Here is a 16296-nt window from a genome sequence, read left to right on the forward strand (position 1 = left end):
GCATAGACTTGAAATCACTGGCCACTTTAATAAATGGAACACCAGTCACTTTAATAATGTTTACATATCTTGCATTACTCATCTCATATGTACAATATATACTGTATTCTATCTATCTATCTTTAGTCTATGCTGCTCTGACATTGCTTGTCCATATATTTATATATTCTTAATTCCATTTCTTTTTTTGTTAGATATTACTGCACTGTCGGAGCTAAAAACACAAGCATTTCGCTACACCCGCAATAACATCTGCTAAAGATGTGTATGTGACCAATACAAATTGATTTGATGATCTTCAGGAAATATAACTAAGCGTTTACAAAGATGGTGAAGACTTTGATAAATGTTGATGTTAAGTGGGTTAAGATCTTCATAGAAGTCACAGAGGGACATGTCAAAATGCAGATTTCTTTATTCATATTGAAAATCAGATTTATTGAATTTTCCATGTGTTCTATACTAAAGGGACCTTCATTTAATGTCATTTTTGTGTACAATTTCCACTTTAAATAGCAAAGGGACGCAAAAGGCACTCACTTCGTGGAACTACCCACATACTGGTCAAGGTAGAGGAAGGCTTTAGCAGAGCAGGAAAACAAGCAGGAAAACCTGTTTCCCAACAACAGTTCAGTGCCCAACAGTTAGTGGTTGTCTGATAGAATGCAACCTGTTTGAAAAGTTGTGCTGGAGTTACTACCCTGACGTCATTGCTCATTTCGTGCATGGGCGGGTGGCGGGAGGGATTTGAAAATTCAAGCTAGATATAGGACTCATCTTTGTATCTGTGCCATTATAGTGTCGGTGACAGCATGGGCAGCTCAATTGAGGCTATCTCCATTTTAATTTAGTACATTTTGTTCTTCTTCATTGGCTGATTCCTCCCTACCCTGTTGACTACTTTAAAATGGTGGTAGCCCTCAATGGCAATGTCCATGTTAAAATGGATTATATCCATGAGGAGTCATCTATCTTTCTGGATGGGAGCACCCATACCGGACAGACGCACGCACGCACACGCACACACACACACACACACACACACACACACATACAGCTCTGGGTGAGTGGAAAGGGGAAACAAGGTGACACTGAAACATGTACAGCTCCACTACTCTTTTTGCTATGACCATTGACCAATATAGGGCCCTGGCAGACCACAATCTGGTAAAAGGTATAACATAAACAAAACCCTTGTTCTATGTTTCAACAAAATAAACTTTAAACAGGCACATTCTTGCTTCCACCAAAAGTGAGAAGGACCCAAACATGAGGAAGCCAAGTTCTGACCATTGAGCACTCAATAAGTAAAAAAAAATACTTTGAGTCACAGTGCAGAGATCCTGGGCTCCTCCTCCCTTCTCCCGCTCTTCCCTCCTCCCCCTTCTCCCCCCCCCCCCCCCCCCCCCCCCTCCTTCCTCTGACACAGCTCTCTGCCATTGTTTTAGTCCATGACATCACCCCTCAGGCAGCCAGGTTAGCAAGCACGTATCATGATTAAGACAAACACTTCAGAGGCTCTGAAAGATCATAAAGACCTGCCTGTTAAATCCCAATCACCATACATACATTCATTCAACCACAGGTCACTAGATAGATTAGAGACCAGTTCTGCAGAGCTACAGGTGCTGGTTAGTTATTAAGCTGAGATTGGCCGAATGAAGGGAACTGGGGATCGTATTCTCCAGTACAGCATTAAATGTCCAACTGTTTTAGAATATAAACAAAGTTAAAAACCTTATTTTGAAGCTAGTGGTAGCATGTCTGAGAAAACATACATGGCTGTGGGTGTGAGCTTGAGTAGTTTGTTGACAGAAATTGGGTGATACTGGCACAAAAAGTGTCACAATTCATCTAAGGTATAGACTTGGCCTGTGTTTCTCACTTGACCCCAGAACGTGCAGTGAGTACCCCGCCCATCCCTCCTTGTGGTGTGTCTATGTGAAGACAGACCCTCTGTTCCTGAGCAGGAAACAGACTTTTGGAAAAGGCCACTACTCTGCCCTGCTTCTCCACCGGACTACAGATGCTTCCCTGACCACTGCACATCCAACCACCACCAAAACGAAGCCTGCTTTCCCCTGAGCTCCAGCGGTGACTGTCTAACTAGAGCCTGTAGGAAAAATGACCTTCCCCTCACCATGTAAAACTGTAAATGTACCTGTCAACAGGGAAAATCAACAGGGAAAGTTGACAGGCATGCGTAAGCTTTCTTTTATCAATGGTTTCTGTCATGAAACGGAAATCTAGGGACAGGAAGAGGTGGTCTCGGAGCATTCAAAACAACAGCAGCACATACAATCCTGTTCCTGTTCCCACCCATGCCGGTGCTCCCTCCCATCCTGGAACAGTCATCGCCAGGCATTGGGTGTCTATTGCTGGTCTCTGGGTTACTGTGGCAGTGATGGTGCTCTGTTAATGTCATAGAGTTAGTTATAGGGCCCAAACATAGGAAACTCCAGTAAACCCTGCCTGGGAGTGTCTTCCTGGGGCTCACTGTTGAACAGGATAGACCTTTTGTTGCTCTCTATAAACATTTCAAAAGACTTTGGAAATACCCTCGAAGTGGATTTACAGAATATTAAAAAGATGATAAGTAGTCCTTTATTCCACTGGAAAAGATGACACTATCTGACACGCCCATCCTTACTGAGAGAGCCAGAGAGAGTGTGCATGTCTCCCCTGGCTTATTATGGCTTATTGTCTGGAATGCTACCAGCAAACGGAGAATGGTGTTCATAAGGTCTCTAGTCCTGCTTCCCGTAGTCCACAGGCAAAATATGGCTTTCTATTTGGGCTGTACAAGGTTTTCTGGAGCAAATAGTCAAGGATGTTATTATTTGTGTACATGTGCGGTGTGTGTGCTAATTGTGTGTGCGAGGCACGTGTCTATGTTTGTGTGCATGTTGCATGCATGTAATCTATTGGTGAGTGTATCAGTGGAGGCTGGTGAGGGGAGGACGGCTCATAATGATGGCTGGAACGGAGCAAATGGAATGCCATCTACAATGTATGATTATAGTATGTGTGACTATGCACTGACCTTGGTGAGGTAATAGACAGACTGCTGGAAGGTGAACATGATGACCTCCTCCAGGACCGTCATGGCCTCCTCACTGGCAGTCCTAGTGGACCACATTTCTGACTCTGGCTCTGAGCCCTCCTCCTCCTCTTCCTCCTGCCTCCAGGGCAGCAGCTGGGGAACGTCATGCTGGATGAAGTGCAGCAGCTCGATGGAGTTGGCCATCCACAGCACCAGCGGCCGCAGGCCTGGGATCAGCTCCTCTATGCTCAGCAGCTGCACATCCTCTGGCTCTTGCTGGACATCACTGAAGCTCCTGCAAGGGGAGACATATAGACAGGTCTGAGTTCAGTCCAACAGCCAACAAATACCCTGTACTGGGTGAATGGCACTAAAAGTGGCTTGCGAGTGACTCATATTTTACATCATGAATCTATCCCTTGGAATGAACGCTAATTTAAACCATTACATTTCCATGTACAATTGAGTGAAATACGAAATGAAACATTCATTCTTAAAAATCCTTCCTCCTTTCTCAGCAGGCAGCCTAAGCACAGCTTTGGAATACAGTGCCTTGCAATAATGTTCCATAACATTAAATCATCATGAGCTATCATTTTGTCTTCATACACTTCAATTGGCGGCAGATAGATTTATGAACATCAAGAGACCATGACTCATTCTCAGCTTCTTATTCTGTAAAGAAGTCACTGGGACATGTGACAATGAGAGAATGCTATATCTGTGTACTACACATCCCTCCCAGAAATTCAAGTAGCATTGTTGTTGGAATGTAGTGGAAGGCAGTAGCATCATATTCTAAGACTCCTAGCTCTACATACAGTCTGTATATGACTCATAGCAAACACTAAAGTTGAAAGGGATGTTAGTGTCAGAGGCAGCAGGTTGCCACTGTTCTGCACCCTGTTGTCATCTTTGCTGTTCATTGTTAGCATTTCTGGGGCAGGCTGAGTGATTGAGGTTGGAGAGGCGGCTACTCACCTTTCTGGTTGGATCACAGCAAGCTCCTTTGTCTTCTCCTGCAAGGGGACAGAGATAAACACAACATTGATTTCAAACCAGCAGCAAGCCTATCTAAATGATATTCCATCCTGATGACACCTTAGATTACATTTCTTTCTTTACAGTACCCTTGAGACACACAGTATGTTGAATTCACAACGATTCAAGGTTTATTTGTGGCGTGATGATATAAAAGGTCAATCGTTTGACTGGAGAGAGTGCATTGTTTTTGTGCATAGTGGAGGTGCATAGTTTTACTCACCCACATGGTGAGCTGGATCTGACTGGCTATGCGGAGCAGCAACCTTCGGAAGTGTGTCAGCTGGAACGTGGTGGCTGAGTGTTGGATGGACAGGCTCAGCAGGAAGGCAGGGGTCAGTTTGGCCTCGTCCCCATTGGGGTTCACCATGACCAGGACCTCCTGCAGGACCCTGTCCTCCTGCTCCAACTCATAGCTCAGAGATACCTCTCCACCCTCTGGGTCCTTCCACCGAGGAGGAGCCGGCTTCCTCTGGACCCTAGGGCATTTCATGGGGAGGGCGGAGCCACATGATTGACAGGAGGATGACACTCCCACTCCTCCGTAATGGGCGGGGCAGAGTTGTTTCATCCAGAGAGGGGTCTGTGGGGCCCCTGGGGTGGCGGCGGGGTCTTTAAACATGAACAGGTAGTGTCGGCCCAGACCCACCAGGTCCCCAGGGGTCAGCTCCACCTCCTCCTTCAGGAGGAAACCATTCCGGGTGACGGGGGCGCCGTGGAGGGGCTTCAGCAGGGTCAGAGTCCGCTTGGTGTCCCCCGGGAAGGAGTTGGTAGAGTCCAGGCGCCTGACACAGCAGTGCTGGGGAAGAATGTCTGGGGCAAAGAGGAGGATGTCCACCTTGAGCCTTTCCTCGTCCTCTCCGTTACAGTGCTCCCTGCAGCAGCCGAAGATGGTGGTGGTGCCGCTCATCAAGTAGATGACAAAGTCCTGCAGCGTAGAGGAGGGGCAATGGAAGGTCAACCAGCAGAATCCATGAGAATGACTGGCACAATAATGAATGTACTGGTTTCAGTTTGCAATATGCTGATTTTGCAGAGAGCCACATCAATTTCCAGAAATACTCCTAATAAACATTGATAAAAGATACAAGTGTTATTCACAGAATTAAAGATATACTTCTCCTTAATGCAACCGCTGTGTCAGATTTTTTTTAAACTTTACGGAAAAAGCACACCATGCAATAATCTGAGTACGGCGCTCAGAGACCAAACCAGCCAAAGAAATATCCGCCATGTTGGAGTCAACATTAGTCAGAAATAGCATTATAAATATTCACTTACGTTTGATGATCTTCATCAGAATGCACTCCCAGGAATCCCAGTTCCACAATAAATGTTTGATTTGTTCGATAAAGTTCATCATTTATGTCCAAATTCCTCCTTGTTGTTAGCGCGTTCAGCCCAGTAATGCATCTTCATGAGGCGCGAGCACTAGGTCCAGACAAAGTCCAAAAGTTCCGTTACAGTCCGTAGAAACATGTCAAACGATGTATAGAATCATTCTTTAGGGTGTTTTTAACATAAATCTTCATTAATGTTCCAACTGGAGAATTCCTTTGTCTGTAGAAAAGCAATGGAACGAGAGCTACCTCTCACGTGAACGAGCGTCACGAGTTTGTGGCACTCTGCCAGACCACTGACTCAAAGAGCCCTTATGAGCCCCTCCTTTACAGTAGAAGCCTCAAACAAGTTTCTAAAGACGGTTGACATCCAGTGGAAGGGACTGAGTAGCAGGCAGTTTACTCTGGGCACGCTTTTTATCCAAACGTGAAAATGCTGGATTGTGTATGTGTTCCATTCAGAGGGTGAATGGGCGAGACAAAATATTTAAGTGCCTTGAACGGGATATGCTAGTAGGTGCCAGGCGCACCGGTTTGTGGCAAGAACTGCAGCGCTGCTAGGTCTTTCACGCTCAAAGGTTTCCTGTGTGTATCAAGAATGGTCCACCACCCAAAGGACATCCAACCAACTTAACACAACTGTGGGAAGCATTGGAGTCAAGATGTGCCAGAATCCCTGTGGAACGCTTTCGACACCGATGGGGTGCCAACAAATTAAGGCTGTTCTGAAGGCAAAATATTAGGAAGGGTTCTTAGTGTTTTGTACACTCAGTGTATGTGGGAACCCCTTCAAGACTGTTGGAAAAGCATTCCAGGTGAAGCTGGTTGAGAGAATGCCAGTGTGCAAATCTGTCATCAAGGCAAAGGGTGGCTACTTTGAAGAATCTGTTTAACACTTTTTTGGTTACTACATGATTCCATATGGGTTATTTCATAGTTTTGATGTCTTCACTATTATACATACAATGTAGAAGCTAGTAAAGATAAATAAAAACCCTTGAATGAGTAGGTGTGTCCAAACGTTTGACTGGTACTGTATATATATACCATTTTAGGTCCTCGTGATGTGCACGCTGAGGAAGCTGAAGCTTTTGATCTTCTCCACTGCAGCCCTGTTTATGTGGATGGGGGCGGGCTCTCTATGCTGTCTCCTGTAGACCACAATCAGATCCTTCCCTTTGTTGACGCTGAGGGAGAGGTTATTTTCCTGGCACCACTCTGCCAGGGCCGTTACCTCCTCCCTGTAGGCTGTCTCGTTGTTGTTGGTAATCAGGCCTACCACTGTTGTGTCATCAGAAAACTTGATGATTGAGTTGGAGAAGTGTGTGGCCACGCAGTCATGGGTGAACAGGGAGTACAGGAGTGGGCTGAGTACCTCTGTGGGGACCCTCTGTTGAGGATCAGTGTGGGGGAGGTCATGACCTTCTAACACCACCTGTCGCTCAGTCATCCGTTCCAAGACTATTAAAGGCAATTTATGGTTGATCTGAAAATGTAGTCGGAGGCTCCATATGGAGGGTGTGTCATAATTGCGGAGCCTCCGGAGGCATGCAGGGGCCAAATCAAACTCCGTAACGCATCGCACCTCTCAAATTTTGTAACAATGCGAAGGGATCCTTATAGCTCCGCATTGACATGATTTGTTGACGGTAGGTGGGGGCGGTACGTCATGTATAAACACAAACTCACTTCCTTGACAACTTCCTTCACTATAACACTGCTCTGCTCCGCTAAGATCGAGTATGAAAGCCCTGACGTCTGCGGAGGCTGCATCGCAGTAAATGCTGTACAGCCACTTCAGACATCGGATTGACCATGCAGAGCCTTTCAGGCAGGTCATGATACTGTATCATCCCAGCTAGCATGGAAGCCAATCAGCCGCTGAGCAGTGTGTTTGAGCACATACACTTAACTATCTAAATGGTTCGAGTCCCTGGCTCCATATGGACTATTCAAAGCAACATTCAAAACAACCTTTATTTATTTTCCTGCACATGATATCTGGCAGAATAGATCAAACTGTCTAGGAAGGGAGTTAATAGCTGTGAGTCATTGTGAATTGTGACTACACTGACCTGCACTTGAACAACAACACCTACAAGGAAATCAAATCCAATACAGCTCTCATGGTTCACAAAGACACAAAGACACTTTCGAAAATAACTAGTCAAGCCTGAGAAAAACTATTTCATTTATGGAGCTGGAACATTTCTATTCCATAGGACTGATATATGAGTGACTTATTGTTGTCGAGTGGCCAGACCAGGGGCAGGCTCAGTACTTCCCTCAGTATCTGGCACACCCCACCCAGTGTCCTGCACACTCAGCAGTCTCCACAATGAGGAACAAACAACAAAGAGCAGCAGCATTTCCTGTTTCTAGGAATGGGCCTGGCCCTCTGGCCCTCTGGCTCTTTGCATTGCATTGAAATATCCATAATGTTTTGTAAAGGCATAAAAGTGCAGAAAAAATCTGTCACCCACAGAAATCTCTTTTTGAGAAGAATATTATCATTTTTTGTTGAATGTGCAGCTTTTGTTCCTAAATGTGCATGTGTGTTCTGGCATGCACGAGCCTGTGTGCAAATGTCTAGGCATGTGTATGTGACCATCCACTGAGTTTGTTTAGACATTACAGTGTTCCTTCTGCTCTATTCTCTAATACTATGTACCTTTAATCAGGCCTATCGCCATCTCCACTGCAGAGCCAGCAGGGCTGAGCTGAACTGTGATTGTGAACAGTGTTCCTTATCTATTCAACGAGCCCTGACGACAGACAACACATCCCAGTGTGGGAACTCTACTGCTGGGCCAGGGTCAGCTCCTTTTCCCCGCCTCTCCAGTACATGACCCAGGCTGGCCCACTCAGTGTGTGGACACGAGGATCACCTGTCCACAACATGCCGGTCTACTCCGACTCTGCTTGAGCTCGTGGCTCTGAGTCCAATACTCTGAGCTCATTGTAATCCAGCAGCAAGACTCAGTCTCTCGCTGTCCCTATTATAGCATCCTCACTGCAGCTAAAGCCCTCTGCTCTCTGCTCCTCTCTCTCACTGTCTCGCTCTGTTTCTGGGGATTTTAACCCCAGGTCTTAACCTAAGAGTTTCAGTGGGAGCATCTATAGTGTAGCGGAGTACACTTGTTTACGCCTCAGTGTCTCTGATAAGCCTTTCGTCACAGTGTTTCTGCCACCCTGCCAAGAGACACTTGAGAACCTTGAAAGGTCTTCAATGGAGCAGCCACCCGGCTCAACCAATTACAGCTGCTGCTATCTGGCTGCCCAGGCCCTCTGTAAAGGATTTCAGCATGACATTTCTCTGTCGCAGCCGGACACATTCTCCAACCATACAAGCCTATTCTGAGCCTAATTATTCAAGGACAGACTGACTCTAATCTAACAAATTGACTTCAGCTGTGTAAACTGAAGCCAAGCCTTTCATTAACGTTACTCATCATTTAAGTTAATCAATAATCCGATAGACAAACAAATCCATCTGGGTTTAATGTATAACAGTGGCAACAGCTTCACTTTCCAGTTTTCCTACCTGTTTGTAGCTGTATCCCTGCAGTAGCAGGAAGTAGGGGAAGTCAAAGGGCGGGTGGATGGAGTACTGGGTGGTGTTGTCGTCACTGCTCTCCGTCTCCTCCTTCTCCATGCCCAGACGCAGGGCCTCCTTGTCGGCCTCGGCCTCTGGGTCCTCCCTGATGAGCTGGGCCTTCTGCTGGGCCCGCACGGCCTCCTTCTCCATGGCAGACAGGTCCATCTCACTGAGACTCCTCCACATCCCCAGGCCCTCCACATCCTCACCACTGCCGTCCATGAACAGAGAGGTGACCCGCGAACGGCCCTTCTGGAGCTTACGAGCCTGGGCGTTGATACCTGGGGCAAAGAGGAGCACGGGAGAGAGGGAGGATGAGACTAGATGCAGAGAAGTGATTATTAATCGTGTATTCATAGTTTATTACAAAATCATTGATTGTGTCCTGATATAGTCACTGTAACAAACTTTATCATCTATGCATAAACTGAAACTTCACAGTATGCTAAACACTCAATAAACTATTAGTGGAGATCTTCCATCAAATCATTCCAGTCCCTCACACACCAACATATCATAATGTTTTACTGAGTTGGCTCTCAGTCAAACCAAACATAGAAGGGGAAGGAGAGGAAATCTGGAGGTGTAGTGAGAGGTGTTGTCCTCTATCTGATATCAACAGGCGTTCCTGGCTGTTGGGCTGATGTACCGCAACATAAACACTATTCAGCTCATTTGGAGCCATTAAGCACCATGGAATGTCCAGAGAGCTCAGCATCACACCCAGCTAACAGCTCCTGCTCCCAGGCCTTATCAGCTGTGGAAGTGGGCGTTCTTCCACATTGTTCTGCCACACTGTGTCAGGGGGGCTGGTCAGGCATGCAGGGGGGGAAACTTCCCCCAGCTTCCCCCAATCAGAGTGGAGCAAAGAGAGTGGAAGGTGATGTGGGGTTGTGGGGTTTGATGAAAACTGAGACAAACGCACTGAGACAAACGCACTGAGACAAACGCACGCCAAAGTCAACAAGACCACACAGTGTCCAGTGTGCAGGAAGCAAGCTCTGATGGAAATAATAACATGTGGAGCGGTGGACACATTCAGGCCCCAGCAGAAAAAGCTTATCCAGCCACAGCCAGTCCCCTGCCCTGGGGGCTTCAGAGTGACCTGTTGGGACCCTGTCGTCAATCCCAGATAAGAGAGCTGACCTTGTCTACCCCTCACTGCAGCTTCTGTTTTTCTCTGACCTCTCACTTGCCTGCCATCTCCCCTGCTCTGTCTCATGATAAGCTGGACAATGGATTCTGTTACCAAAAACTTAGTGACAGAGATAGGAGATCAAATGCCACCCCAACAGAGACAGAATGATGACCTGGGCTTTAGGTTGTTGTTAGTGGGGTCACTGAGCTGCACCTGTGTGGTTGACGTACCTGCAGTGACGGTGTCGGTCTCTTTAGCAGTCTGTTCCTCTACGCTCACTCTCTTCTGGATCTCAAAGCGTCTGGAGAAGCCTTCTTTGGGTTTCCATAGCGACTGCAGCATGAGGGGCTTCTCGTGGTCACCCACGACCCGAAAGCACTCTGTCTTCCATTGGTGGTCTGCTCCGGTCTGGCCAATCACGTCGCACAGCACATATCGACTGGGATCCTCCTTCTCCAGACAGTATCTAAGCAACGATAAAAGAGGTTCAGTCAGAATACCATGATAAGATCTAATTCCCCCTGAAATAAAATGGCTTTGAGATCATTTGGGTAAAATATCCATATCACCAGCTTTAAGTGATTTGCAATGGTTCCCACTATATTAGGATGAGCAGTATTGCAGTCCATGCCATTCAGCCTTGAGGAATGTTCCCTTTCTGCTTGCCTGTTAGCACTAAAGCTAATGCTAACAAATCACATTATGCCTATGGGCATCCCTAACCCCTCACCTCTCCAGGGCCTCTTTAACAAGTTCCTTGGCACTGGAGCGAGTCGTGGCCAGCACGCTCTTGTAGTTGGTTCCCTGGCAAATGTCGCTGCCAAAGATCTTTAGGATACCTGGGGCAGACATCTGACTGGACAGCTCAGCAGGGTCATCTGCAGCCTGCAGGTCCCCCGCCATGCTCCTGCCACCTGGGGCATGCCCCTGTCCACTGTCGCCCCGCAGGAGGGGGCTCCGGTTGAACACCGTCGACAGTCTGTTGTTGTGGCGGCGGATTTTGTTCTTGGCCGGCTGCCTCACACCTGTACTCTCTGCGGAATGGGTGGTGCCATCCGAGGTGTTGGACCTGAGAGAGGGAGAAATGGATGGATAGATGAAAGAGAGAGAGAGAGAGCGACATAAATAAGAGACAGAGACATAGATAGTGACAGAGTGAAACAGAGAGAGCAAGGCAAAGATGTAAATTAAAGTGAGAGTTCAAGAGAGGACACAAAATGAATGAGTAATTAATAAGAGGGCAGTATTTCGGGCACCTCTCTACAAATAAATGATATTTATATTGAAGGCCATAAGGCCATTTTAATATAGAAAATCCCAGGCAGCTGCATGTAACAAAACTGAAATCCAATTCTGCAAAATAAGGGTACCCCATTTTAAATACCCCACAAAGTAGACACACTGGATATAAATAATAGGACTTACTGCAGGGATCCATTGCTTGGCTTCCTCCCCAGCTTTGCCATGCTCTTCTTCGGCGAGCGGATCAATAGGCCCACTGGGAAGTTGAGGGCTTGCTTGGATACATGACTACTTCGTTCCTCCGAAATCATCACGACTTTGTTCAGATGTAGGCTATATTATATGTCAAAGTGCTCCTTATAAAGCACGGTAAAGCAGGCACTATTCTCAAAATAAACTATTTGTGACAAATATACTCAGTCCATCGTGGTATTTGACACTGGAATCCACACTTTCTCATGGTGATGAAGCCAACTAAGAATTGGTCAGTTCAGACAGTTTGTTAACTAACTCTGACATGTTTTCGTAAAGAAGCACGACGTGGAGAAAAGTTATTCTCGTCCAGTGGCATTAGACATCAGGCAACTTCCAAAATACACTCGCTTTCAAATTACAGTTATATTCCGAATTTCCAACTCAATAATATAGACTGTAGTCCGTTCGATACAATTGTTGCTGAATTGTTTCCATGAACAGAAGTTATTTGGTCAGAATCAGATACAATATATCCACGTTCGGGACAGCCATACGAGCGCTAGTTTTAAAAAGTTTTTATCTTATAAAAATAAATAAATACATCCAATGTGAATTACTTCTAATAAATGATCAATTTCAGATACTTAACTGGACTATTTGTTATTCGAAGCACCTTGCGAATCTTGACCTGTCTGCTCCATGCCATCTCTCCTTATCCCGTTAGGCGCATTCAACAGTTCAGTGCCCAACACATACTGGTTGTCTGGTAGAATGCAACGTGTTTGAAAAGTTGTGCTGGAGTTACTATCCTGACGTCATTGCTCATTTCGCGCATGGGAGGGTTGTTGGGAGGGATTTGAAAATGCGATGTACTGAGTAAAGGAGCACCCATAGAGCTAGATATAGGACTCATCTTTGTATCTGTGCCATTATAGTGTCGGTGACAGCATGGGCAGCTCAATTGAGGCTATCTCCATTTTAATTTAGTAATTTTTTTGTTCTTCTTCATTGGCTGATTCCTTCCAACTCATAGGAATACCTACCCAGTTGACTACTTTAAAATGGTGGAAGCCCTCAACTGCAATGTCCATGTTAAAATGGGTTATATCCATGAGGAGACATCTTTCTGGATGGGCGCACCCATATGGAAAGTATCAAACACATCAAACATATGTAAACCACATGTTTGACCTGTTCCATATATTCCATTCCAGCCAGTACAATGAGCCTGTCCTCCTATAGCTCATCCCACAAGCCTCCTCTGCTGTACATGTACCGCATCAACTCAGATGATCTTCTCAGCATTCTTGCTCTATTCTAAGGGCCCCATCTAGTGGCAAAAATATTTTCATGCCCAGAAAGTGTCTGACACTGGTGTCACACACACACAATCACACATGCACATGCACTCGTGCACACACACACACACACACACATACACACACACACACACACACACACACACACACACACACACATACACACACACACACACACACACACACACACACACACATTACGCTGCTGGTTGGTCACAAACGGATGTGAGTGAGTGTGGAACCTGCAGCTGTAGATGAGGTTTGGCTGGTTTGCTGACATAGTTAGGCTGGGGATTCAGGCCAAACAGTGTTGAGTCTATTGCAAAATCCCAATGAAATCTTCCTCCTTTTAAGAACCTTCCAACCTTCCACACTCACATACTGTACGTAGGTGGATAGATCCTTTATGGATCACTACCTAAGAAAAACGTTATTGAATATTTGACTGATTATGATTAATCCGACTCTAATTCATTGGATAGGGAGCTCACCTCCCCCTAACCACCACCTCTTCTTTATAACAGATATGCAGCAATTTATTTCCTAATGAATCAGTCAAATATTAAATTATGCTTTTATTGGGTCATGATCCATAAAGGATATATCCACTCATGTAAAGTATTCAGTGATGGAAAAAGTACCAATTGTCATATTTGAGTAAAGGTAAAGATACAAAAAAAAACACTTAAGTAGTACATTAAAGTATTTTTACTTAATTAAGTACTTCACACCACTGAAAGTATGTGAGTGTGATGATGGAAGGTTCTTAGAGAGGCAGCTTTAATAGGAATGTTGCAATAGACTCAACACTGTTTGGCCTGAATCTTTTTAAAAGCTTTGAAATAGTAACAGCAAGCTAAGCATTCATTTAAAGTATGTTTGTATTTTAAATTATTTTTTGGTTTCCTTTTTTGTTCCCTCTTTGTTCCCTTTTTGGCATTTCCGTAGAATGCTGTAGATTTTGTTCAAGTAAGAAAATGTATTTTCAGGACAAACATAAACATTTTTTGAAGAAAATATTACATTTCCCATATACTGGATATATTGCTCATCATAGAACCTTTGGACGAACCTGCAGGGTCCATAGTGAAATTATGATGTTACTGCAGAGTGATAAAAAATGTATTATAAACTGGGTGGTTCGAGCCCTGAATGCTGATTGGCTGACAACCGTGGTATTTCACGGGTATGGCAAAACATTTATTTTTACTGCTCTAATTACGTTGGTAACCAGTTAATAATAGAAATAAGGCATATGGCCAATATACCATAGCTAAGGGCTGTATCCAGGCACTCTGCATTGCGTCGTGCATAAGAACAGCCCTTGGCAGTGGTATATTGGCCATATACAACACCCCCTCGGGCCTTATTGCTTAAATATAAACCAAAAGCTCTGTAAATAAATGGGAGAGTATTCCCTTCTCCATAAATCTACTGTAGGCCTACATGTTTTGTTCAGCTGGATGTTTTGATCAAATCCATTAATTGGAAGGACATTGATATGCACTAAATCCTTGATTATGTTGTTTATTTTTATTAACTATTTGTGTTGTTGAGCATTGTTTCACATTTGATCATATTCTTAGCATTAGCAAAAGTGAATAGAAATATGTCAGATTACAATAGGACTTTAATACCCTGCCTGCCTAGCAATAAATTAGGCTCTTTCTCTCTATCACTTCATTATGTTGTGTTGACATTGTACTAGGTGCTGTCGTAAGCACTGTAACATTGCAAATTGTAAATTGTAAACTACAGTTACATGGAAGGCTGTCAATATAGATTTTCACACTTCCAGTGCAATACACCGTTGTCACTATAAAAAGAGGTTGTGTAGTTTATCATAAACTTACAGTACAAGCCAGATGTTTGAAAGAGAAAGATCATCTATACTACTTAGTCCAAAACTTTCCCCCTGTTGCTACTCTGGTTCTGAGGGTTGAATCGTGCTAAACTGAGGGCCTGCAGGTGCAGCTATAGACTGAACCCTGGGGGCTTACACATTACTTCCCCATGTCAACTGAATTTCATGTTTACTCTGCTGTCCATTCACATTCCTTCCTCTGCTGCTGTCACAGCTGAACAATGTTATGTGGAATTTCATTGCCAACTACGCTGACTTAATCTGGTGATCTTTATTACAACTTCACTACAACTGGTGTGAAAGAATAAAAGAGGAGTTTGAATAGTTATTTCTACTCTGTGAAAAATAACTTGTAATTTACATCTAGAACATCAAGTGGAACAATCTTTAGAGTCAGCAAGAAATAATATTGAACTAGAAAAAAAGAGAGCGAAACCACGCTGTAATCTCTATGGGTTTGACTTCCTGTCAGACTGCAGCTTTAGTTAGCAACATGTGAAGACTTGCACAAGAGGCTGCTAAGTGGAGGACAGAAAGCATGTGTTTTATACCATTCCATTAATTCCGTTCCAGCCATTATTAAGAGCCCATCCTCCCCAATTAAGGTACCACCTGCCACCTTTGGCAGAGCTACACTATCTATCCCTCAGCCTCTTTGCATGGAGTAAACTCCCTGCTTGCTCTCTATAATGATGGTCAGCAGCATGTGTTATGAATGTATAGCCCTAAAAAGCACACCAAACATGCATTTTTCTAAAGAGAAATATGAGGACGGTAGATAACTTTATATAACCAAATTCCAAAGCCATCCGTTTCTATTAACTGTATAATGCAGGCTGAATTATATAACTTATATTGGTTTGAAAGCCTACATTGATATGTTTTGATATGTGTTGATATAGACAAGAATTAGCCTATACGATCTGTCATAGAAAGGTTGTAGGTTACTGAAATAGAGCTTGAGGAGTGTCAGTGTTTTATCGTGGGAAGCCCATTTCCAATGAGATCTTCATGCATGCCATCCGAAAGAATGTGAAACATTTGGACATGTTCAAGATGATGCCAAGGAGCATTAATTTGCCTATCCGAAAGACACATGGAAGATCACAGGAATAAAGTCTATACTGTGTGTGTGTTTGTGTGTGTTTATCATAATGTTTCATGCAATAAGCCTTTATTACATATTGTCACATTATTCATTTAAATGTATTTTAATTGTATTTAACCTTTATTTAACTAGGCAAGTCAGTTAAGAACAAATTCTTATTTACAATGACGGCCTACCCTGGGCCAATTGTCCGCCGCGCTATGGGACTTCCCAATCACGGCCGGATGTGATACAGCCTGGATTCGAACCAGGGACTGTATGGACGGTCTCTAACCAAGTGCATAAGCTTTTATTATTTATTGTCACATTATGAATATGATCAGTTTTATTCATCAGCATTTTTGAAGTAAAGTCCAAAAGTTCCTTTTGAAAAGGGGCGGTCTCTAACCAAGTGCAAGTAACTGGTTC

The 16296-nt window shown here is 44.4% G+C and overlaps 1 protein-coding gene across 2 annotated transcripts in view; it reads right to left on the reverse strand.

Annotated features, from left to right (window-relative positions):
• Nucleotides 1–12370, reverse strand: part of LOC139364972 (ras-associating and dilute domain-containing protein-like) — a 28547-nt gene extending 16177 nt beyond the window's left edge. For both annotated transcript variants that reach the window (XM_071102253.1, XM_071102252.1), the window contains exons 1-7: nt 11586–12370; nt 10891–11229; nt 10391–10626; nt 8969–9303; nt 4308–5012; nt 4025–4062; nt 3044–3338 (exon numbers count right to left, since the gene is read on the reverse strand). In XM_071102253.1, the coding sequence (XP_070958354.1) occupies nt 3044–3338; nt 4025–4062; nt 4308–5012; nt 8969–9303; nt 10391–10626; nt 10891–11229; nt 11586–11713 (2076 nt within the window). In that variant the 5' untranslated portion in view covers nt 11714–12370. The remainder of the gene's footprint in view (nt 1–3043; nt 3339–4024; nt 4063–4307; nt 5013–8968; nt 9304–10390; nt 10627–10890; nt 11230–11585) is intronic.
• Nucleotides 12371–16296: the final 3926 nt, after the last annotated feature.

Source organism: Oncorhynchus clarkii, chromosome 13, assembly GCF_045791955.1.
Source record: "Oncorhynchus clarkii lewisi isolate Uvic-CL-2024 chromosome 13, UVic_Ocla_1.0, whole genome shotgun sequence".
Classification (NCBI taxonomy): domain Eukaryota; kingdom Metazoa; phylum Chordata; class Actinopteri; order Salmoniformes; family Salmonidae; genus Oncorhynchus; species Oncorhynchus clarkii.